Below are 20,661 nucleotides of genomic sequence, written 5' to 3' on the forward strand. Positions count from 1 at the left end.
AAATGCTTGACACTCAGGGACGAGCCTAAATGGCGGCCAATCACAAGCGCGCTGGGTACGCGTGGCAGTGAGGCCGCCATCGGCTGGAACGGAATGTGATCGTAAAGTCAAAGCTGCTGCCTTTCCCTTGCCCTTCCCCTTCGCCCCCTTTGTTAGCCAGCACTGTTGATCAAGCGGCCGCGGTTGGGTAAATGCGGGTGCCTGCCCGCCAGTCGCATCTGCCTCTGCTTCCACGCCTCGCCCCGCCGTTGTGCCTTTGCTGGCCCGTGGCTGCGCGCGCGTGCTTCGAGAGTGGAGTTCCATTGGATGCACATTTCCCTATACACGGGCACCATTCCTTTTACCCAAGTGTGCGCAGATCCCGCCGATATGTATCGTCCTTCATGCCCTACAATTTAGACTGCTCTTCCCGCACCACCACCCCATGCTCCCCGCTCTTCTGCTTGTCCCTCAACACGCGCCGCAAAATCTTGCCGCTAGCGCTCTTTGGGATCTCCCCAATAAACTCCACCTCCTTCACCGCCTTGTATCGCACGCGATTGTCCCGCACGTACTTGATCAGCTCTCGGCCCAGCGCATCGTCACCCTCCGTGCCCGGCTTGGGCACAATGTACGCCTTGGGCACTTCGCCCGAATAGTCATCCTGGATGCCCAGCACCGCCACATCCTCCACCTTCTCGTGCCCGAGGAGCAGGTCCTCCAGCTCGGCGGGCGCGACGCCAATCCCCTTCACCTTGATCATCTCCTTTATCCGATCGAGGATGGTGATGACGCCGTGCTCGTCGATACTCCCCTGGTCGCCCGTGTGCAGGTAGCCCTCCTCGTCGAACGTCTCCTTGGTCGCCTTGTCGTTGTTCAGGTAGCCCATCACCACCTGGGGTCCCTTGGCCCAGATCTCTCCCGGCTCGCCGACCCCACCTTCCGTGCCGTCTTCCTTCATAATCTTCACCGTCGTCGACGCGCAGATTGTGCCGACGGTATGTGCGTACTTGAAGTCGTAGTGCGACGGTGGATGAGCGGTAATGCACGAGCACGATTCCTGTCGTCTGTTAGCCCAGATTCATACTTTCCGTCTCATTTCACACTTGCAGTCATGCCGTATCCCCTGTGATCGTTATTAGCACGGTCAAACTCCATCACCAACACGGTCTGTACTCACTGCTTGAATCCGCATTGAGGGAATTTCTTCTTCAACTGTTGAATGATTTCCTCACTCAACGGCGCCGCACCGGACGAGAAGCGGCGCAGCGCGCTCAAATCGTACTTGTCGACAATGGGGTCGCGCACCATGCGGATCAGAATCGGCGGCACCAAGAGCAACTCGCGCAGCTGGTACTCCTGCGTGGCCTCCAGCATGCTTTCCATGGTGAACGCGGGCAGCATCACGACCGTGGCATTGATGAGGACGGGCAGATGCAGCGCGTGCACGAGCCCGGTGATGTGGAAGGAGGGCAAGACGGCGAGCACCTTCTTGTGGTCGGAGGGAGTGATTTGCATGACCTGCAGGCACTGTGCAATCACGTTCTGGTGTGCAATCATGACCTGCGAGCGGATCAGTATTGGCCTCCTCATCAGGGGTTCGCCCCTTCACGCCTACCGCTTTCGGGAGTCCAGTCGTGCCCGAGCTAAAGGACAAGAAGCCACAAATGTCCATGTTGGTCTTGCCCTTGGGGATGGTGTAGTAAGGCACCTGCTCGCTCTCCTTCTTCCCCTCCTCAACCAGGTCCTTGATCGTCTTGTACCCCTTCATCTCGCCCTCAAGCAGAAACAGGTTCTCCTTGGGGATGCCGGCCTTTTTCGCCGCGGCAGTAGCCACTTCCATCGAGTCCGGATGCTGTTCCCCAATTCATCAGTCAACGCCTCCATCTCACGGACAACGTGACAATTCTCACCGTCATGAGGAACTTGGCCTCGCCCTTCTGCAGCGCATACGTCATCTCGTCCAAATTGTACGCCGGACTGGCGCCCGACACCTTGCCGCCCACGCGCAGCGTCGCATGCATGGCAATCGGGTACCAAATGTTATTCTGGCTGAACAGTGCCACCGTCTCGCCCACCTTCAGGCCGTACTTCTTCACCAGCGCGGTGGACACGTAGGTCGACACCTCCTTCACCTGCTTCCAGTTGAGCGTCTCCTTCGTCTTCGCATTGTGGTAGCCCGCCAGCTCTGCCTCGGGGAAGCGCGCGAGCGGGCTGTAGGTGGGGTGTTCGAAGAGCCATTGCCAGGTTGTGAGATCCCTGGGGACTGTGGGAAGGTGGGTTAGTGGGGGGTTCAGGAAGCGGACACGTGAAGTGTTGGGTTTCTGCCATTGCAGTGGGACGTACGGAGAATGTCGTTCTGCAGGCTTTTGAATGGCATCTTGATGTTGGGTGACTGGTGAACAGTCAGGTTGATGACCGTCACTTCATCGGGGGGTTGGAGGTAGTCGGCCGCCCCTCGGCCTGACTTCTCCGTCCGCGGGCCAGCGCTCCAATGGATGGCCTCGGTGGCCGAAGATGCGGGGAAAGGTCGTGTGGGGTAGCTCTTGGGGCTAGTCATAAACTGGAAAGATATCACCGTTGGTGTTACGTTAGCCGACGGATGAGGTAAGGCCGCAAGGCTAAGGTACGATAAGCCAAAAAGCTCTATACAACAATCGTCACCGCACTTCTCTCTCTCTCCCACTCCACCTGACAAGGCAGGCCACGTCGACCATCGCGCGAAGCATGCTCACTTCCACCGCCCTTCGCTGCGCCCGCTCTACCGCTCCATTCAGGTCTCTCCGCCACGTCGTCCCATCCCTCGCCTTCGCCCGCACCCCAACAATGGCCTCGCTCACCCCCCGCCGCGAGGCCTCGAGCAGCAGCGAAAAATCCCAAACCATCGCCCTCATAGGCAGCGGCACCATCGGCCTCTCCTTCGCCGCCCTGCACCTCGAGAAGAACCCCACCGCCACCGTCACCATCTTCGACACCCGCCCGGATTTGTACGAGTACATCACCACCCACCTGCCCTCCTACCTGCTCGACGCCCACACCTCCGCCAGCTGGCAGGACCGGCTCACGCTCGCGCCCACGCTGCAGAAAGCCGTCGAGTACGCGGACATTGTGCAGGAGCAGGGGCCGGAGAAGCTGGCGTTTAAGAAAGGCGTGTGGCCTGAGATTGAGAAGCACGCGCGGGGCGATGCGTTGTTCTGGTCGTCGACGTCTGGCATCCCTGCCAGCGAGCAGAATGTCGATATGAAGGACAAGAGCCGCTTGCTTGTCGTGCATCCCTACAATCCCCCGCACATCATGACACTGCTCGAGGTCGTGCCGAGCGCGCAGACGACGCAGGCGAGTATTAACAAGACGCTAAAGTATTGGAGATCACTCGGACGCACGCCGGTGGTGATCAAGAAGGAGTGCACGGGTTTCGTAGCGAATCGCCTGGCTTTTGCGTTGTTTCGCGAAGCCAGCTCGCTCGTTGCGCAGGGGGTGGTCGATGTGAAAGATCTGGATGCCATTGTCACGTCATCCATGGGCCCAAGATGGAGCATCGCCGGCCCCTTCAAGGCATATCACGCCGGAGGCGGGGAGGGAGGCTTGGAAGCACTGATGGACAAGATTGGCGATACAATTCAGGATGTCTGGGAGGCCAGTGCAAAGGACATCGAGAAGGAGAAGATTAACGTCGGCGAGGAGTGGCAGGCGATGGTCTGCAAGCAGACCGAGGAAGAATATGGAAACATTGACACCAAGGAGCGCGACTTCAAGACGAGAAAGGTGTTGCAGGCTGTGCAGGATAAGGTGAAATAGGGTCTCCCTCCACCCTGCTACATCTCAGGACGACAAGACTCGCATGGCCTGGCGACGTCTTTGGGTTGATGCCTCGCCATCGAACATCATTATCCCCTCTTCGTCGGCGGTACAGTCGGAACAGGCAGGATGACGAACGTGGTGACCAGCGTTTTGCTTCCATCAGCAAACGTATGCGTCAAAGTCACCAATGAAGAGGACATGCTGAAGCCCGGAGCGCTGATCTGCGTGGCGGACGTCAAGCTGCTGGGAGGTGAACGTGGCGATGCTGTCGCGGTGGTGCTCGGAGTAGGCGTCGGCGCAAGTCCGGCGGATGTCGGGGTCTGCGTCTGGGTGTTGAGGATGGTCACTACGGAGTTCGATGTTGCAACGGTGATTTGGTTCGAGGCACTGAGCGTCGTGGTAATGGAACGCAAGCTGGAGACAGAAGACTGATTCGGGGCACTCAGTGTGGTGGTGATGGAATGCAAGGAGGACGCGGAAGACGGGCTCGTGCCACTCAGCGTCGTGGTGACTGCAGTGGAGGTTTCAGTGGTGGGTTGGGCGCTCAGTGTGGTGGTGATTCCAATCGAGCTTCCCGCGGGAGTCAGAGGATTCGTTGTCGTGGTCGACGCCGCACTTGTATCGATCTGCTCCACAGCCGTGTGCGTCGTCGTGATAGAAACACCAGAGCTTGTCGAAGAAGAGCCACTGGAGCTCGTCGAAGAAGAAGCACTGGAGGTTGTCGAGGATGAAGGTGGCGACTCTTTATATTCCGTAGTGGTGATCGAAATGAACCCCGTCGCCATCGGCTGCGCACCGCTAAGCGTCTTCGTAATCGAAATCAACCCCGAACTTGTGCCCCCCACGTCCCCCATATTCCCGCTCGACAGAGAAGAGCTCGATGCGGAGGCCGTGAACGTAATAGTCACGCTCACCACCGAAGTGACGGTGCTGGTCGGCAGAGGAGTAATCGTAGTCGTAGTAGGTGTAGCCGCAGTACTCGTCGATCCAGCTCCAGATCCACACATTTTCCAACACCGCCAACTACCCGCCATCTTATCAAACCCAATCTGCCCCAAGTCCGCATACCCAGGATACACGATTGGCGCCGATGCGTTGCCCGTGCAGTTTGAGCCGGTGTACAGGAAGCAAACTTGGCCTTCGGACGGGCCGGCGGAGGATATATTGCCATTTAGGCCGGGGGGGAGTTGGGGAGCTTGGTGGATGTTAGTTTTCTGGCCGGTTGTTTGGATGTGGGTGTGTGTGTCGCTTACCGAATTCACCTGGGATGCCGCAGAGATTCTGTTGTTCGCCTTGCCAATTTGCTTCGGTGGTCACGAACATGCAGACATAGTCGGTGTTTGCTGCAGACCTGGTGGAGATGTGGGCGGTGAGTGAGATGGTGGTGGTGGTGGTGCGATTTGCGGTTGTGAGGGTGTAGGTTGCCAGTTGCAGGAGGAGGAGATGGAGCCAGAGCATTTTGAGTGGTCTGCTCGAGTGGTTTTATGAATGGAGCGAGCTGTAGACAGGTTGAGAGCTGGCGAGGCGGGGCTTGAGGGGTTGGGATGAGTGAGGAAAGGGGATGTGGTGTGAGAATGGGAAGAGAGAAAAGAGAAACGGCGCAAATGCCGGTGAATGTGTGGTGCCTTCCCTTTGTAGAGATGTAGCGTGGTTTCTTTCTTTCTTTTTTTGTGGTCTTCTTAGAATGCGAGGAAGGAGCTGTGCGATGTCCACATGATTGTGAGTGGACCTCATCCGTACCCAATGCTTCTATTTGTATCAATCCGAATTGGACGTTTTTATCGTTATGCGTCAATTACACTTTCGTCATAAGCTTGAGTCCCGTCTGTTTGACTCTGGCGAGAATCATGAAAAAGGTCCTGTTCGCTCGTCAGCATTACTGTTTGTTGTCAACCAATTAGCGAAATAGTAGAGTACATACCCGCCAGTCAACATGCATCCGGTATAGATCTTGAGATCCAGGTAGCTTCCACGGTCGTGCTGGATGATTGCGCCTCCAATTGGGGTGGAGATGAGGGCGGCAATCGAGATGATGGCGAAGATGGTGCCGGTGCGGACGCCTATCTGCCGCACGTCGGAGATCTGGGCGATCATGGAGGGAAGCAGGGAGACAAAGGCGCCGCTGCCGAACCCGAAGAAGGCGGCGAAGGTGATGATGGCGGCGTGGCTGGTGCCGGGCACCCAAAGCGCGAGCGTGATGATGGCTGGGAGGTTGATTGTTAGCGCCACTGCGTTCACGTGAGGGCGGTGGCAGGCTTACCGGTGAAGGCGTCCATGATGATCATCATGTTGAAGCGGCCGATCTTGTCGGCGAGGAAGCCGGGGATGGTTCGGCCGAAGAAGGAGGCGGCGTTGAGGATAGGGACGAGGTATTGAGCGAGGCTGTAGTCGATGCCGTAGTGCTCGCCCTCCAGGATGATGAAGGAGATGGGCAGGAACATTCCCATGAAGAAGAGGAAGGCGCCGGCGACGGTGAGGTCAAAGACAACCTCCTTGAGTGGTCGGATGAACTCCATGACGACGACGGGTTTGACTACGTGCTTCATGCGAGAGGTGATGGTGAGGTTGGCGATGATGAGCATGAAGAGGAGGAGGAAGGCTGTGCAACGCATGGCCCACGGGAAGCCAATTTCCGGAATGAGCTTCTGGACCTGTCCGTGGATCAGTACGATGGGCGTAGTTCGGGGGTGACTGCAGCACACGACATACCATGATCGGCAGGATAACTCCACCCAAGGAGCTTCCTGCGGCAATGGCGCCAAAGGCGGCGCCTCGCTTCTTGTAGAACCAAGTGGTGACGCTGCTCATGGCGGGACTGAGTGAGGTTAGAGGAGCTGGTTGTGTCGACGAAAGTGTAATATACTCACTAGAAGAGGATGCTTGCTCCGGTACTAGCACAGATGCCCTGTGCCAGTATGAACCTGAGTGGCGGATATTAGCAACACGATCACCGATTGCATCGATGCACCGGATTACTCACTGCCAGTATTCGGTGCAGAGGCTGGTCATCATCAAGCCAAACACCTCCAAGAAGGTGCCGACGAGCAAGAGGTATCTCGGTCCATAATTGTCGTAGACTTTGCCAATCACCGGCCCGAAGAAGAACATGAAGAAGACAGTGAGGGAGGAGATCCATCCGACGGTGCTAGGAGCGTAACTGGAGAGTTGGTGCTCCTGGTAGTAAGCTTGGAAGACGCCGACGCCTGTCACAATACGGTCAGTCGGGCACGCAACCCTCAGCATCCATTCGCTACTCACAATTGATCCAACCGAAAGAGGAGAAGAGCACACAGAAGCCGCCGAGGAGACAGAGCCATGCCTGTCTGCCGCCGTCAGGGTTCTCGCGGGGGTCGAAGAAGGCACCCGGTGGTGGGCCTTGGGGTTTCTCGGGAACGCCCTGCTCGACGTCGACCTCGCTGTCGCTGCTGGGCTTGTTGGAGTACGCGTCCAGAGCGGCGGCGTCTTTCTCTGATGCCATGGCGGAAGATGTGGGAGGGGACAGACTGGAGCGACTGGGGTGTCTGGAGGAGATGCTGTGATCAACAGTAGGTGAGAATGTCCGGTGAGCAAGACAGGGACGTAGAGAGCTGAACGATCGATGGAAAGCGAAGGGCAAGAGGGATTCGAAGTGAAAGATATGTGTCACGACGACCTACCTCTCCGGGGATAAGGAGCCATTATTAATGCGTCGCCATTTTACACCGTTGCACGCGAATGCCATGCAGACGGCGTCGTAGTTGGGGCCGGGCGCCGCGAGAGGAGGTGTACAACAAACCCCGAATCCCCGGGCGGGGCGGGGAAGGGGCGAATCAGACGAGGCAGTTGCGACGGTCCGCTACGGCAGGCGCCGTGGGCCTGGCCTTGGAAAGCCTTCTCGGGCTCAAACTCTGTCCGATTTGCTCGGCCGAAGCGGACAGCTCATCTACCAAGCACGCGGCGAGCTATTCACAGCTGTGTTGAATACCGCCTCAATGCTGGGTTTCAGTCGTCGCGTCCGCATGGCGCTTTCATGACGTGCTCGACGTGAACACACGGTAGTTCGGCCTTCCAGGTCCGCAGCATGGGCTCGTGTTGCGCAAGAGACATGTCGTAGGCTGCCAGGGGCGCGCCAGTGTGGTGCAAAGATCGCACTTGAGGGCATCTTCATTCGGACGTCCTCTTATTCATACCGCTATCACGAACTCTCCTCACTATGCAACCCCAGCATGCAAGGCATCATGACCACGTTTCTGCCCGACTTGTCTCTCGGTGTCTGATCTATCATCTACCGCCTTCCGTACATCTCTCAGCGCAGGATGCGCCAGGATTTCCGGCATTGAAAGACGTCGCCGTGGGTCTTCTTCCATCATGCCGCCGATGAGATGCTCTACGCTGTCCTCAGGCCGGCACATCAGTCGCGCTCGAGCCTCTCGAAACTTCCACAGCGAAGGCCCCTGCGCATCCCGCTCCGGCACAAACATATTGTACTCGCAACTCCACGTGATCTTACCCACCAGGAGAAAGTAAGCCACCACACCCATACTCCAGATGTCGACTTCCTTCCCGTACGTAGACGCAAATGCTCCGTTTTCGAGCTCGGGCGCCAGATACCCCACGGTTCCACAGTGGCCGACACGGGGCTTGTGTCCATCCGACGTCTGACAAATTGCCTGCCCTTCGTCCATGATGATCGCAAAGGGCCGCTCTCCGAGCTCCACCACCCCCAAGTTCGTTGGTTTCAAGTCCCGATGTATCCAGCCGCAGTCATGAAGTGCAGACAACCCGAGCAGGGTTTGGACGAAGAGCCTCTTCTTCACAGTTTCGAACTCTACACGCCATCGTCCCTTGGGCCTGAACTCGGCGAAATCCCCGAGAGCCAATGGCTTCCACAATAAGTACACCTCGCGATAAGGAGTCGGCGGTCGGTCGTGGGCGAGAACCGAATGTTTTTGCATCACAAATTTGCTATATCGATGTTCGCGGATGCTTGCAAGGATCTCATCGTATACTTGGAGCTCTTTCGTAGCAACGTCACCCTCTTTTGTGCTAAGGCGGAGTCGTTTCACGGCAACGACTTCTCCGGATCGCACGTGAGAGGCAGCGTGGACAAGGGACACGGCTGAGGCGCCAACAACACCATGCAATATCCAGTTTTCAATGCGCACATCGTGCGTAGAGGGTGTAGCGGACGTGGCTTCGTACCGCTTCTCTTGCCCGTAATATTCTGTAAGGGCCCGCTTTTTCGCTCGCTGGAAAGAAGCTTCATCCGAGACTTTGAATTCGAAGATGAAGCGAAATGGGCCGATGGATATCCGGGCGCGGCTCTCCAGTAATATCTTCGACCTTGGCGCAAGCGGCCGATCCTCCACGCGTATACCCTTGTGCCGAGCGTGAAGCCATAATCGGCCGTACTTCGAATCGAATGCGAAGTAACCTTGCCGAGCGTAGACGAGATTCGTTGTTGATGGCGATTCTGACAGTAGGTGCGACTGATGCTCTGAAGCATGAGGCGGAAGTAAAAGGTCGACCCCGCCAGACTCCGGGTATCGAACTAGATCTCCCGTTCCAAACCACCAGCCGAGCTGTGGGTTGAGTGGGCCCACGCCCTCCTCGAGACTTAGAACATAGCAGGGGGCGCCGTCGAACGAGTATTCTTCATCGTCAGATAAATCTGCCTCAGTGGTGAAGCCCGAGCTCGATTGATCGGGGTCTGGGGTGAACGCAGGACTGCGCGTTGCGGCGAGTGCTCCGGCCTGGCCTCGAATGAACTTTCGTTGATGCTCAAGATTGTGCGAAGCTTGATCGTAGATTACTTCGAGAACACTTTGCATGCCTCGAACAGCTCGAGGATTGGCTGCAGTCAGGCTTGCGAAATCGAGCTCGGCAACGCCGGTGTCAGGCATCACCACGCGGACGGAATGTGTAATTGCTCCTGCTGTGAGAGCTAAGTCAATGAAGGCAAAAGAACGATACCTCTCATCTGCCTTTTAACGTGGCGGCTATGCTGGCAGCCACCTACTGCGCACGTCGATGGCACAAGTCGCTCGGCAGATATAGGCGCTTGACGTTGATCTTCTCTGTCCGCCCATCACAGGCACCCTCTAAGCGCCAACATACTTTAGCGCTCCCTTACGCACCAATCAGGGTAGGGCATTTGCTGCGTTGTGCCGCCTAGCGGAAAGGGTTGTTTCATGGATGCAGAAGTGACAACTTGCTGTGCCGCACGCTATGGTTTTCAGCGCCTGGGTAGCCTTTCATCAAGGCCGTGAAATGTGCCGTGCTGCGCCCAGAATGAAGCTTGTTTTTGGAACAATATATCATCTCGGATGAAATCGCCGCCGTCAGTCGGAATCACTAATCTCCTCCGCCTCCGCAAGTTGTCTCGCTGCTTCAACCCTCCACTGTTCACGAGCTTCATCGGGGGTGGAGCCACGCTTCCATGCTTCGGCGACTTCTGCACCATACTTCCTCACGCGACAAGATTGCCCCAGACTATTGATTTTGTAGGCGAGTCGAACTTCTTCGCCGAAATTTGGATCGTAGATATCGTAGACATGCTCCGGTCGGGTACAGGGTGCCGAGGGCGTAGGACTCGCAGAGGCCGGAAGTTCGAAATGATCCTGGGCAACTGAAGATCTCGCAATGTCATTCCTGGGAAGCGTGCTTTCATGTGATTTTCCCATTGCAGAGCTGAGGTTTCTCGTATCCCTGGCGCTCAAGGCTTCATCCCGCACCCGAGTGGTATTCCCTTCCAAAATCGTGGTCTCTTCCAACTTTTCAACGCTGCTGGGCTTTCCATTCTCATCGGGATCGCCCCGTTGTTTCCTTGTATTGCTTCGTTTCGGCCGTGATGCGCGACTGGATATGATAGAGTCATAAGTCGGAGCTGAGAGTGCCCCAGCTCTAGGTGATGCTGAGCAAACCTGGGGCGATGAGAGCTTTCGCTTGCGGGTGTCTTTCGGAGCGGATGAGGCAGATATCCGGGCCGACGAAGGCGTTGGTGTGGAAGATGTTGGCGTCAAGAGCTGCGTGGGCACGGGCTGGGTCACAGCAGTCCCAAGATCGTTCGTAGTGTCGACACGCTTGTTGGAAGATGGGGAGGCGTAGCTTGGGCACGCAGGCGGCAACGGCTTCTCCTGCACTCTTCGCCGCTTGGCTGGTCTGTGATCGTAAAAGTCGTCATCGTTCGCATCACGCTCGTAGCAGCGTGATCGCGTGGCTGTGACCATGATGTGGTGCAGGTGGAGTCCAGGTTGGTCGGACGTGGAGTTGGGGTTGGAGTTGGAGATCTCCGGAGTTGTCTCGGCCGAAAGCCGGCCGCCGTCGCACCTCATCTGCTGCTTGTACTTGGTACTTCGCACTCTCATCTCTGCCGCGGACATCCATAGCGCTCGTAGCGTTATCTGCCTATTTCTTGCTGTTTGGCACTGGTCATTTCGAGATCATGACTGGTGCACTACACATACAGCTTTCCTCCCCTGACTGAGGGTGCTTTAAGCCAAGGAGAGCTACGTGTTGACGGTGCGTGAGCTGAAGCGAGCAACGCCGGCGGAGTAGCTTCCAAACATTGCTTCTTCATCTCGGTAAGAGCCAGATGAGGCATGAGAGCAAGGTGGATAAGGAGAAGGCATGGGGACATAGCCTTAGGAAAGGTATGTGATAATGCATCGCTGATATTCTTCATTGTCCCTCGCCCTATATTTCACCAGCGAAAGGCACAATCCGCACCGTATCTGTTGACACACGTCACGCCAAACTTCTCCGTCCATGGCCGATCGTCTCTCGACTCAACCGACCGAAACTCTTGGAACAGACGGGTCATGATATACTTCACCTCAGTCATCACGAGTTCCTGCCCAAGACATAATCTCGGACCTCCTCCGAATGGCGTGTAGCTGAAAGAAGACCGAATCGTTCGAATGCGCTCGCTACTCTCTGGGCCGGAATCGATCCAGCGATCGGGGTTGAAGACCTCGGCGTCCGCACCATAAACATCGGGATCTCGTTGCATCGCATAGCTCGACCAAATGACGGTGTGACCCGCAGGGATGAACATGGGAGCACTGCCATCGCTTCCGCCACCTCGAGGCAGTACAGTAGGCACCAGAGATTCTCGGCTGTTGAACGGCACAACTGGAAACACCCGAAGGGATTCATTAAGGATTGCGGAAAGGTACTGCAGCCTCTTCAATGAGTCGATGTCCGGCTTGCTCCCTCTCGGCACGACAGCGTCGATCTCCTCTCGCAAGCGCGCCACCACTTCAGGTCGTCGCGAGAGGATGTGGAACGTATTTGTTAGCAAGCCTGCCGTCGTGTCTCGTCCGGCGACCAAGATGTTCAGCAGCTCCGATCGAATGACGATCCTGTCGGTCGTCTGCTGCAACAGCTCGTCAAGGAACGTGTGGCGCTCCTCTTTGCCCACGAGTGAGCTCTTATCCGGCTTCTCCAGTCGCGCGACCAGCTTCTGTTCGATATACGAATCGATGTAATCGTTGACAAATTTCCTCTGGCGTCGGAAGTGACGGATATCGAAGAGCTCTGCAAGCTTGCCAACGCGCGACACATACCCGATATGCTCAACACAGGCATCGAAGGCTTTGAGGAAGTGGTCGTCCGACCCTTTCAATAGCGACTGTGTGGGCTCGCCTAAGAGATACTCTGTCGCGAAATCGGTCGTCATCCGAGAAAAGAGGTTGCCCAAGTCGAGTGTCGCACCCGGGCCTGCCTGCTTGATGACGGAGATGAGACTTGCGACGTGTTGCTCGAACATTGGCAAATTACCAATATCCTTCTTGCTGAAGCTGGGCTTCAATAGGGAGCGAGAGTGTTTCCAAGCCACGCCGTCAGTCGTGAATACCCCGCTCCCCAATGCTCGACCCCATGAATCTTTGCGTCGCCCACCGATACCCCAGGACTGGAAGTCGGTAGCCAGGATTGCCTTTAGGTTATCGGGACTCATGGTATAAGTCATGCGCTGTCCGAGATTCAACATGGTGTACGTCTTTGCGCCGATTTCCAGGAAGCGTGCTCGATTCACCTCCAGCAATCGATGGGATTTGGCCGCCTGGACAGCCGCGAGGAACGACGAGACTCCATAGTACCGCGTTGCGTACTCTGGCGGCGGCACGCAGTTGCGACTGTGGGCCAGAGCTCGATTTTTCCTCTGCGTTCGTAGCGAGTCCAGGATACGGACGCAGAGCAACAGCAGGAGGGCAAACAGCAGTGCGTTGCGGGCATGCTCCTTCAGGAAAGACTTCATGGTGAACGATGAGGTTTGTAACAGCTGGGAGGAGCGGCGAGCTCCTATGAGTGACTATTGAATGGGCTGCAGAAGGCCGATCTTCAGGCTGCTTACTTCTGACGGATTCGTAAGCACGCATGCGACCCTTCCGAGGTGGCATTCATGGACGATCGGGAATGCAGGGTGACCCGCAATAACGCAAAACAGGAAGGATCTTCTGCGGCCTGATTCCATGCGCAGACATGGCCGGTCTAAGCACCTCTGTTGTGGAGATTGACCCTCTCGTCTGTTTCACGTACGTTCAAACCCGACAACAATGCGCTCTAGAAGTGGACTGTCTCCAATGCATTGTCGCCTAATGTATAACACGCTCATTACCAAAAAGAATGAACCAACCCCATCTCCACAAGCGCCACCGGAACAGAATCGTCAAAACGAACCACAAATACAGCTGCATCGTCGTCACGAATTCCAGTCCTTTGGCGGAATTCCAGCCTCTCCCCGTCCAATGGATCCAATTCTTCATCCCATCGATATCTGGCTGTGTTGATGCGTCGACAAGATACACCAGCAAAAGACGAACATAGATGCCGATGTGCGACGCACCTACGCTTCCGATACCATCAACCCAAGTTGAATTCAACGCTAAGATCGTAGGATTGCCGGGAGGAAAGACTTGAAGGTAGAAGTTGGGCGCGGTATAATCGTTGGCGTGAGGGCTGAGGAGCTCCAAAGACGGACGATAGTAGCCTGTCGCCTTGATACAGATGTCGCACTTTTCGAAGACGGGTTTGGGTAAGCATTCGTCGGTTGCAGCATAGGGCACGTATTCCACCCCGTCCGAATCAAAACGATTCACGCGGCAGTTCATCCATGTAACATGCTTTTCACGCTATGAAGACTCTCAGTATATGTTTCATCGCTCTTGTTGTAATAGAATCGATTACCATCAGCTCGAACACTCGACTGTTGACGACGGGGGTCTTGCTGTACACCATCGATCTTTCACCAGAGGGTGCAAGGTGGCGGAGATCACTGCGGTAGCAGAAGAACCGGAGGAAGTACTCAAAAGCAGAGTCGCAGAGACCAAACGGGTCGACAATCAGCATTGCCATGATCAGGTTGAGCAGACGCCAACGCGGAATGATCCACCTGTTCGACTGAAGAATCAAGTCAGCATGCGCACATGCTTCTCTCTTGCCGTAAAGTGCTTACTCTCGCGCAGACCTTGACCGAAGCGGCTCCATTATCACAAGCGTGCTCGAGCGCCTCTGCAGCGCTCGCCCCCGCGCCGATAATGACGACCCGCTTGTCTCGAACCACGAGCCCGTCGAGACTGGAGGAGTGCCGGACCTCCCCTTCAAACCCATCTTCGCCTGCAACGTAGGGAGCGTACGGTCCTGCGCAGGTTCCAATGGCGCATATCACGCCGTCAAAGGTACCATATCGCTCGTCTTCGACGACCCATCGCTGCTCCCGCCGATACAGCCCCTGCACTCGACAGCCAAAAGTCGTTCGCTTCTCAAGCTCATACCGGTTCCACAACCCGTGTATCTGCCCAAGAATCTCCGCCTGCCTCGGGTACGGACTCTTCCAGTCGACTTCGGGATGGAAACGATAGAAATCCGAGGGAATCTGCAGGCTTGAGAATCGATTGACTCGCGGCCAGATGCCCCCTATCGCTGACCCGGTCTCGAAGATGTGGCACTCGAACCCAAGTCCGAGAATGTGGCAGGCGGCCGAGATGCCTGTGATGCCAGCGCCGATAATTGCAATGCGCAGGGCGGGCTTTCCCTCACCATGCTCAACGTAGGGCGATGTCTTGGATGCAGTCATGCTTGAAGAGCGGGAAGAGAGCGTGAAAGAGCTCTTATAATGTCGGATAAGGAAAGAGAACGCACTGCACCCAACAGCACTATATTCGCGGGAAAGATCACGCGGATGGTCCTCACAATCCTACGTGTTCCCTGCTTATGGCTTCGGATTCGCGTGGTGGAGGCGAATTGGCCCGCGGCTGACACCGCGTTGGTGATCACCCAATGCTACGCTCACGCTGTCTCAACGTGACGAAGCACCGACCCTATAGGGTGAGGATCGACCCAATGGTGGGTAGCATCTTTGCTATCGGGAAAAATCATGTCGAAGGGTGGATAAGCTATAGCCTACCGCTACATCATGGGCGTGACGCAAGCGTGGCGGCAATCGATGAATAATGTTGCCATTCCTGCAGACTTAGCGCTTCTTGTCTCTGTATATCCGGGCCAGAGACCAATACCATTACGCACTCCGAGGTAGATTTGGACGACTCCCACGTACAACCGTGAATCGCGATATGGCGCTAGCCAGGCGAACTACCGAGCGGTGAGCAGATCGTCTGGCGCTGCCAACTGTCAAATTTCAAATACAGGTGGGACTGAAAATCGAGGAAGGCAGATCCACAGTCCTCAAAGACAAAATTTATAGCCCCCATGTGCATCGCACTCGCGAACGTAGCCTGTCGTCGGTCAGCGCAGGAGACATGTTCAGCATAGCCCGTCTTTGTCAGACCGCGTCGGTGGAACCAATCAGTGCTCGAGCCTCACAGCCTTGCGCGAAGCATGGCCGAGGCTGATTGGCCACGCTCACGGCCAACGTCACAAGTCCGTCTGCCCTCATGCGCAAATTCGATGACGGGCCCCACCCACAATTCGGTTGCAGCATGGTCTGTACGCGATATGGAGACTGTGCTGCGTACAGTCAGCACTAATTGATGGCGTTGACGCATGAATTTGACGGGAGTGTGTGCTGTCGGGGAGCGGCAACGGTAAGCATCGTCCGAGACGCCACCCTCCGAGATCTACATTCGACGGGCGAGGATGTGGTAAGCTCGTAGGCAGGCTATCGTCTCCGCCTGTGCTTTTCTTCTGCCTCGACAAACGCTTGATCATTCGTTTCTTTTCAGCCCACAACAGAGATTATGTACGCTTTTGCGGGAATCTCTCAACAATGACGGCTCAATCCTCCGCCAAGAGCGACACGGCCAGCGCCGACCCCGAGGAGCAAGCAAAGGCTCAAGACGCCCTTGAAACCACTGAAAAGACAGAACAAGCTCCTGAGCGAGACGCGGCCTCTGAAGAGTCGCTCATCGTGACATGGGATGGTCCCGATGACCCAGAAAACCCGCTCAACTTTTCTTTGCGCTACAAATGCTGGATCACCGCCATCACGTCGCTCATGACATTCAGTGTGAGCTTTGGGAGCGCAATTTGGGCGGCAGCAACCGAAGCCACGGCAAAGGAGTTCCATGTCAGCAACGAACTGATGATTCTCGGAATCACGGTGTACGTACTCGGTTTCGCCACCGGTAAGTCGTTGTTACGCCAGGCCCTGCTCAACAGCGCCACTGCAGTAGAAAGATCCTGTGTCGACTGACACTAAGTACAGGTCCGCTTATCTTTGGCCCCATGTCCGAAGCGCTCGGGAGAACACGGCCTCTCATGGTCGGCTTCCTGCTTTTCATCATCTTCCAGATCCCGGTGGGTGTGGCGACAAATCTCGAAACGATCTTCCTTGGCCGCTTCTTGGAGGGCGCGTTTGGTAGTGCGCCACTTGCCATCGTGGCTGGCACGCTTGTTGACATATTCGACACCATCCCTCGGGGGGTGGCCACCATGGCCTACATGGCGGGCATCTTTGCAGGCCCTGCAATGGGCAATATTGTGGGCGAGTAGGTAACAGCTTGTCTGCCTTGCAATGCCGGCACTGACTGGGGTAGATACACCGTCCAAAACCCCGCGCTGGGCTGGAGGTGGACAGCGTGGTTCACCATGATCATCGCCGCGGTTGGCTTTGTGCCAGCAGTGTTCACCGTTCCCGAAACACACAACCCAACTTTGCTCCGCCGCAGAGCTGCACGCCAACGCTTGGAAACAAAGAACTGGGCGCTCCACTCCAAGATGGAGGAGGAGCCGATTCAGCTGAAGAGCCTTGCGGTCAAATACGGTCTCAAGCCCATCCGGATGGTCATCCACGAGCCCATCCTCTTCATCATGACCCTCTACGTGAGTCTGGTGTACGGCATATTGTATCTCACGTTCGTGGCGTATCCCTTCAGCTTCGAAGTCGTGCGAAGGATTGAGCCAGGTCCAGCGTCGCTTCCCTTCCTCGCCATCTTCATCGGCGTCGTCCTCGGAGCGGCGGGCATGGCGTGGGAAATGCGCGCCATCTTCGCCCCCAAGCTGGCCAAGGCCAAGATACCCATACCCGAACAACGGCTTCCGGTGACGATCGTGGGGTCATTCATCCTCCCAATCGGATTGTTTTGGTTTGCGTGGACGAGCTCGGCCAGCATCAACCCGTGGCCGCAAATCGTCTCGGGGGTCTTCATCGGCACGGGCATCGTGCTGATCTTCTTCTCCACCATCATCTACTTGGTCGACGTCTACCTCTTCGATGCCAACTCGGCGCTGGCCGTCAACAGCCTCTTCCGCAGCGCTGTGTCCGCGGCGTTCCCCTTGTTTGGCGCCATCATGTATGAGCGGCTCGGCGTGCCTTGGGCCACGAGCATTGTTGCGTTTGCCTGCGTGGCTTTGATTCCCGCACCAATCTTGTTCTACATTTATGGGAAGCGCATTCGCAGTTGGAGCAAGTATGCGTACTACTTTGGATGAGGCTCGTGTAGACACAGCGATAATGGTATCAGCGACTCATGTCTCTTAGAATGGAATGCCGCTGTCTGCTAGCCCCACACTGGATTTGATTACTCAGCATTCATGTCAACGTCATGCCATGCCACCCATCATGTTTCCATGCACCCTTCTTGCGTAGGTCGCCGCGATGCCACCCAAAGCTCCCAGAGCCGCGGAGCCCAGACTCTCGGCCCATTTCGACGCCTTCAACTCATCAGCGACTGGGCATCAGCGAGCGGAGAATCGACTGAGCGGAAGCACACTGTGGCGAGACTCAAGACACTTGAAACTCCGCGAGCAGTTTCGCAGCGGCCATGAAGGCGGCAAGAGGATTGCGGACACGGTCGGCGCGGGGAGTGATGGGAGTGTGAAGATGGGTTTGCTTGAGAATGGGACGGTGACGTGGCGGAGGGAGCAAGATCAATTGAGTTTGCAGGAAAGTTTGGATGCTGAGAGGGCGAGGAAGAGGGTGAAGGTGGACTATGATGACGATGATGCTCTGTCTGGCAAGGTGAGCAAACTGGATTCGAGGAAGCCGAAATTGCGCGAGACGAAGGAAGAGGATGAAGCTGGCCGACCGGATGTCTCGCCCTCGCGCTTCCTCTCCCCAATCGACCCCAACAGCTCCTTCTCGTCCACATCATCAACGAAACAGCAAGACGAGAAGGACGACACGGAAACACCAGAGTACCAACACACCGCCCCTCCGCAAATCTTTCACAACCTAGCTTTCTACATCAACGGCTCGACCGCACCCGTAATCTCCGACCACAAACTCAAGCGCCTCCTAACAGAACACGGAGCTGGCATATCCATCGCCCTCGGCAGACGAACCGTCACACACGTCATTCTCGGTCGGCCTGCGAGCAACGGCGGCGCAGGGGGTGGGCTGGCGGGCAGCAAGATCCACAAGGAAATCTCGGCGAAGCGAGGGGAGAGTGTGAAGTACGTTACGGCGGAGTGGGTGTTGGAGAGCGTGAAGGCGGGGAAACGATTGCCGGAGTCGAAGTTCGAGGCGCTGAGGTTGGCGCCGAAGGGGGTGGGCAGTGTGGCTGGTATGTTTGGGAAGAAGGAGAGGGTGGGGAAGACGGTTGATCATGGTTGAGGGGGTTGGCGTTGGGGTATGGATCGCAATGCCCCTTGGCTGCCCTACGTTTACAACATCGACATCTGGACTTACTGTGCCACTCAAGCCAGCTTGGTCACTCCCTCCAACATTGGGAGTATAATTGCGCAGAGAGCGGCATGAGTTGTAGATATCATATACGCATATCGCACACTCGGCTGGCGTACGTACCGGGGAGAAACGATGAAACTGCAGCCATTCGGCCAATGTGGCCGTGAAAGCCGTCACCTCTGTTGGCAAGACAGTCATCCCGCGCTCTCAGCTCCATCATCAAGCTCGCTCAGCTCGGACTCCTCACTTTCGTCCGACGCCTTCTTTTTCTTCTTTCCGACTCCCTTCTGGCCCTTCTTAGCCGCCCTGTCCGCCTTGGCAGCATCCTTCTCCCGTTTCCTCTCCATCTGACCCTCGATTCTCTCCCGTTCCTTCCGCCCCTTTCTCGCGAGCTGGGCCTCCAGCCCCAAGAACTCCTCGCTCTCAGTGTCCATCCCAACGAGCGACTCCAGCAACTTGATCTCCCGCGCCCACACCCCTTTATCCTCCTTCTCCTTTCCCTTTTCATCCTTCAACAGCACCCCATCGTCGTCTCTCGCTTCGATCGGCGTTTCGAGGATCAACGGCAAACCCTCGAATCGAGCATCGTTGACGATGTTGTGAAAGGTTCGCAAGCCGAGGAAGCCGGTGCCGATATTGGCATGTAGATCCTTATGGGAAGCAAAAGGTGCTTTGGAGTCGTTCATGTGGACGGCGCGGAGGTAATTGGTGCCCACGAGTTCGTGAAACTTGGACATGGTGTCGTTGAACGCGAACGGAGTCCGGAGATCGTAACCACCGGCGAAAGCGTGGCAGGTATCGAGGCACACGCCCACGCGGGATTTGTCGTTGATCAGGGCGATGATGTCGCGGAGGTCTTCGAAGGTGCTGCCGAGAACGTTTCCGCCGTGGGCCATGTTCTCGAGCAGGGTGATTACCGAAGACGTCTCCTTGTGCGCGCGGTTGATGTTGGAGGCGAGGTGTCGGATTGCGGTTGGTCTGTCGACCCCTGACGAGTTGGTGCCGGGGTGAAAGTTGTAGTAGACGATTCCCAGGCGCTCGCAGCGTTTGAGGTCGTCGAGGAACGAGTCGTAGGCCTGCTCGGTGCGGGTCTTGTCGGTGTGCGCGAGATTGACGAGATATGAGCCGTGTGGCACAACGTACTTGGCCTGATCATACGTATGAGAGCCACAATTGGAGTGGAAAGACGTGCAGACGTCGTCCAGCAATGGGGGATTGGCCCACTTGCGCTGAGATTTGAGAAACAAGGCAAAGGCATTGGCTCCGATGTGATGGCTGTTCAAGACGGCGTTGTGGACACCTGACGAATGTTTAGCTGTGAAGTCTGTCATGCTCGCGGTCACTACAAACTGACCCCCCGCGCCGCTCACGTGCGCTCCGATGTACAGCTTGTGTCCGACCGTTCGAGCAGCGAGCGGCATGGCCTCGGCCTGCTTTTCCTCCGCCGTCTTTCGCTTACGCACGACCTTTTTCTTCTTCTTTTGAGCGGGGTCTGTGTCCAACTCGGAGTCTTCCTTCTTGACAGTCTCCACAGCCTGACTTTTGCGTTTCTTCGTCACCTTCTTCGTATTCACTACCATCTCTTCGGCAAGCACTTCTTCCTTGACTTTCTGAGCTTTGCGTCTCTTGCTCGTTGGGCTATGAGGCTCTTCCACCCCATTGGCCAACGATTTGTCCGACTCCTCCTCTGCCTTCTTCCGCTTCGGCATCTTGCAGCGTCATTCGTAGTGGTGAGGTCAGTGTTCAGTGGCTCGAGATTCCCGAAAGAATGACGGTTACTTGCCCTCAGCATGCAGGAACGTGGAGCTTCGGCACGG

The 20,661-nt window shown here is 56.4% G+C and overlaps 12 protein-coding genes across 12 annotated transcripts; 4 read left to right on the forward strand and 8 right to left on the reverse strand.

Moving 5' to 3' along the window:
• Positions 1 to 88: 88 nt before the first annotated feature.
• On the reverse strand, positions 89 to 2,475 carry BDY17DRAFT_289020 (uncharacterized protein). Its single transcript, XM_033732290.1, has 6 exons — positions 2,326 to 2,475; positions 1,893 to 2,245; positions 1,598 to 1,834; positions 1,160 to 1,542; positions 1,090 to 1,105; positions 89 to 1,039 (listed from the first exon to the last, which is right to left on the reverse strand). The coding sequence occupies exons 1-6, from the start codon at positions 2,357 to 2,359 to the stop codon at positions 389 to 391; spliced, it is 1,674 nt and encodes a 557-aa protein (XP_033594035.1). The 5' UTR covers positions 2,360 to 2,475; the 3' UTR covers positions 89 to 388.
• A 330-nt stretch (positions 2,476 to 2,805) lies between these two features.
• BDY17DRAFT_314522 (uncharacterized protein) lies at positions 2,806 to 3,777 on the forward strand (the record flags this gene model as incomplete). Its single annotated transcript, XM_033735825.1, has 1 exon — positions 2,806 to 3,777. One exon carries the CDS (start codon positions 2,806 to 2,808, stop codon positions 3,775 to 3,777), a length of 972 nt encoding a protein of 323 aa, XP_033594036.1.
• Positions 3,778 to 3,866: 89 nt separating this feature from the next.
• Positions 3,867 to 5,238, reverse strand: BDY17DRAFT_320011 (uncharacterized protein; the record flags this gene model as incomplete). The annotated part of the gene is made up of 2 exons (XM_033736369.1): positions 3,867 to 4,975; positions 5,034 to 5,238. The coding sequence occupies 2 exons, from the start codon at positions 5,236 to 5,238 to the stop codon at positions 3,867 to 3,869; spliced, it is 1,314 nt and encodes a 437-aa protein (XP_033594037.1).
• A 337-nt stretch (positions 5,239 to 5,575) lies between these two features.
• Positions 5,576 to 7,258, reverse strand: BDY17DRAFT_320012 (MFS transporter, MCP family, solute carrier family 16, member 10; the record flags this gene model as incomplete). Its single annotated transcript, XM_033736370.1, has 7 exons — positions 5,576 to 5,639; positions 5,702 to 5,984; positions 6,041 to 6,431; positions 6,490 to 6,595; positions 6,648 to 6,701; positions 6,761 to 6,983; positions 7,039 to 7,258. 7 exons carry the CDS (start codon positions 7,256 to 7,258, stop codon positions 5,576 to 5,578), a joined length of 1,341 nt encoding a protein of 446 aa, XP_033594038.1.
• Positions 7,259 to 7,970: 712 nt separating this feature from the next.
• BDY17DRAFT_306852 (kinase-like domain-containing protein) lies at positions 7,971 to 9,662 on the reverse strand (the record flags this gene model as incomplete). The annotated part of the gene is made up of 1 exon (XM_033735062.1): positions 7,971 to 9,662. One exon carries the CDS (start codon positions 9,660 to 9,662, stop codon positions 7,971 to 7,973), a length of 1,692 nt encoding a protein of 563 aa, XP_033594039.1.
• Positions 9,663 to 10,100: 438 nt separating this feature from the next.
• Positions 10,101 to 11,141, reverse strand: BDY17DRAFT_306853 (uncharacterized protein; the record flags this gene model as incomplete). The annotated part of the gene is made up of 1 exon (XM_033735063.1): positions 10,101 to 11,141. One exon carries the CDS (start codon positions 11,139 to 11,141, stop codon positions 10,101 to 10,103), a length of 1,041 nt encoding a protein of 346 aa, XP_033594040.1.
• Positions 11,142 to 11,461: 320 nt separating this feature from the next.
• On the reverse strand, positions 11,462 to 13,018 carry BDY17DRAFT_306854 (N-alkane-inducible cytochrome P450; the record flags this gene model as incomplete). The annotated part of the gene is made up of 1 exon (XM_033735064.1): positions 11,462 to 13,018. The coding sequence occupies one exon, from the start codon at positions 13,016 to 13,018 to the stop codon at positions 11,462 to 11,464; it is 1,557 nt and encodes a 518-aa protein (XP_033594041.1).
• A 337-nt stretch (positions 13,019 to 13,355) lies between these two features.
• Positions 13,356 to 14,836, reverse strand: BDY17DRAFT_320016 (uncharacterized protein; the record flags this gene model as incomplete). The annotated part of the gene is made up of 3 exons (XM_033736371.1): positions 13,356 to 13,892; positions 13,948 to 14,160; positions 14,216 to 14,836. 3 exons carry the CDS (start codon positions 14,834 to 14,836, stop codon positions 13,356 to 13,358), a joined length of 1,371 nt encoding a protein of 456 aa, XP_033594042.1.
• Positions 14,837 to 15,772: 936 nt separating this feature from the next.
• On the forward strand, positions 15,773 to 16,445 carry BDY17DRAFT_289027 (uncharacterized protein). Its single transcript, XM_033732291.1, has 2 exons — positions 15,773 to 16,268; positions 16,329 to 16,445. Exons 1-2 carry the CDS (start codon positions 15,986 to 15,988, stop codon positions 16,409 to 16,411), a joined length of 366 nt encoding a protein of 121 aa, XP_033594043.1. The 5' UTR covers positions 15,773 to 15,985; the 3' UTR covers positions 16,412 to 16,445.
• BDY17DRAFT_289030 (major facilitator superfamily domain-containing protein) lies at positions 16,423 to 17,681 on the forward strand. Its single transcript, XM_033732292.1, has 2 exons — positions 16,423 to 16,706; positions 16,755 to 17,681. The coding sequence occupies exons 1-2, from the start codon at positions 16,444 to 16,446 to the stop codon at positions 17,647 to 17,649; spliced, it is 1,158 nt and encodes a 385-aa protein (XP_033594044.1). The 5' UTR covers positions 16,423 to 16,443; the 3' UTR covers positions 17,650 to 17,681.
• Positions 17,682 to 17,815: 134 nt separating this feature from the next.
• Positions 17,816 to 18,772, forward strand: BDY17DRAFT_320018 (uncharacterized protein; the record flags this gene model as incomplete). The annotated part of the gene is made up of 1 exon (XM_033736372.1): positions 17,816 to 18,772. One exon carries the CDS (start codon positions 17,816 to 17,818, stop codon positions 18,770 to 18,772), a length of 957 nt encoding a protein of 318 aa, XP_033594045.1.
• A 266-nt stretch (positions 18,773 to 19,038) lies between these two features.
• Positions 19,039 to 20,424, reverse strand: BDY17DRAFT_243577 (xylose isomerase-like protein; the record flags this gene model as incomplete). Its single annotated transcript, XM_033730450.1, has 2 exons — positions 19,039 to 20,144; positions 20,199 to 20,424. The coding sequence occupies 2 exons, from the start codon at positions 20,422 to 20,424 to the stop codon at positions 19,039 to 19,041; spliced, it is 1,332 nt and encodes a 443-aa protein (XP_033594046.1).
• Between the last annotated feature and the right edge of the window lie 237 nt (positions 20,425 to 20,661).

This window comes from Neohortaea acidophila, assembly GCF_010093505.1.
Source record: "Neohortaea acidophila strain CBS 113389 unplaced genomic scaffold BDY17scaffold_1, whole genome shotgun sequence".
Classification (NCBI taxonomy): Eukaryota; Fungi; Ascomycota; class Dothideomycetes; order Mycosphaerellales; family Teratosphaeriaceae; genus Neohortaea; species Neohortaea acidophila.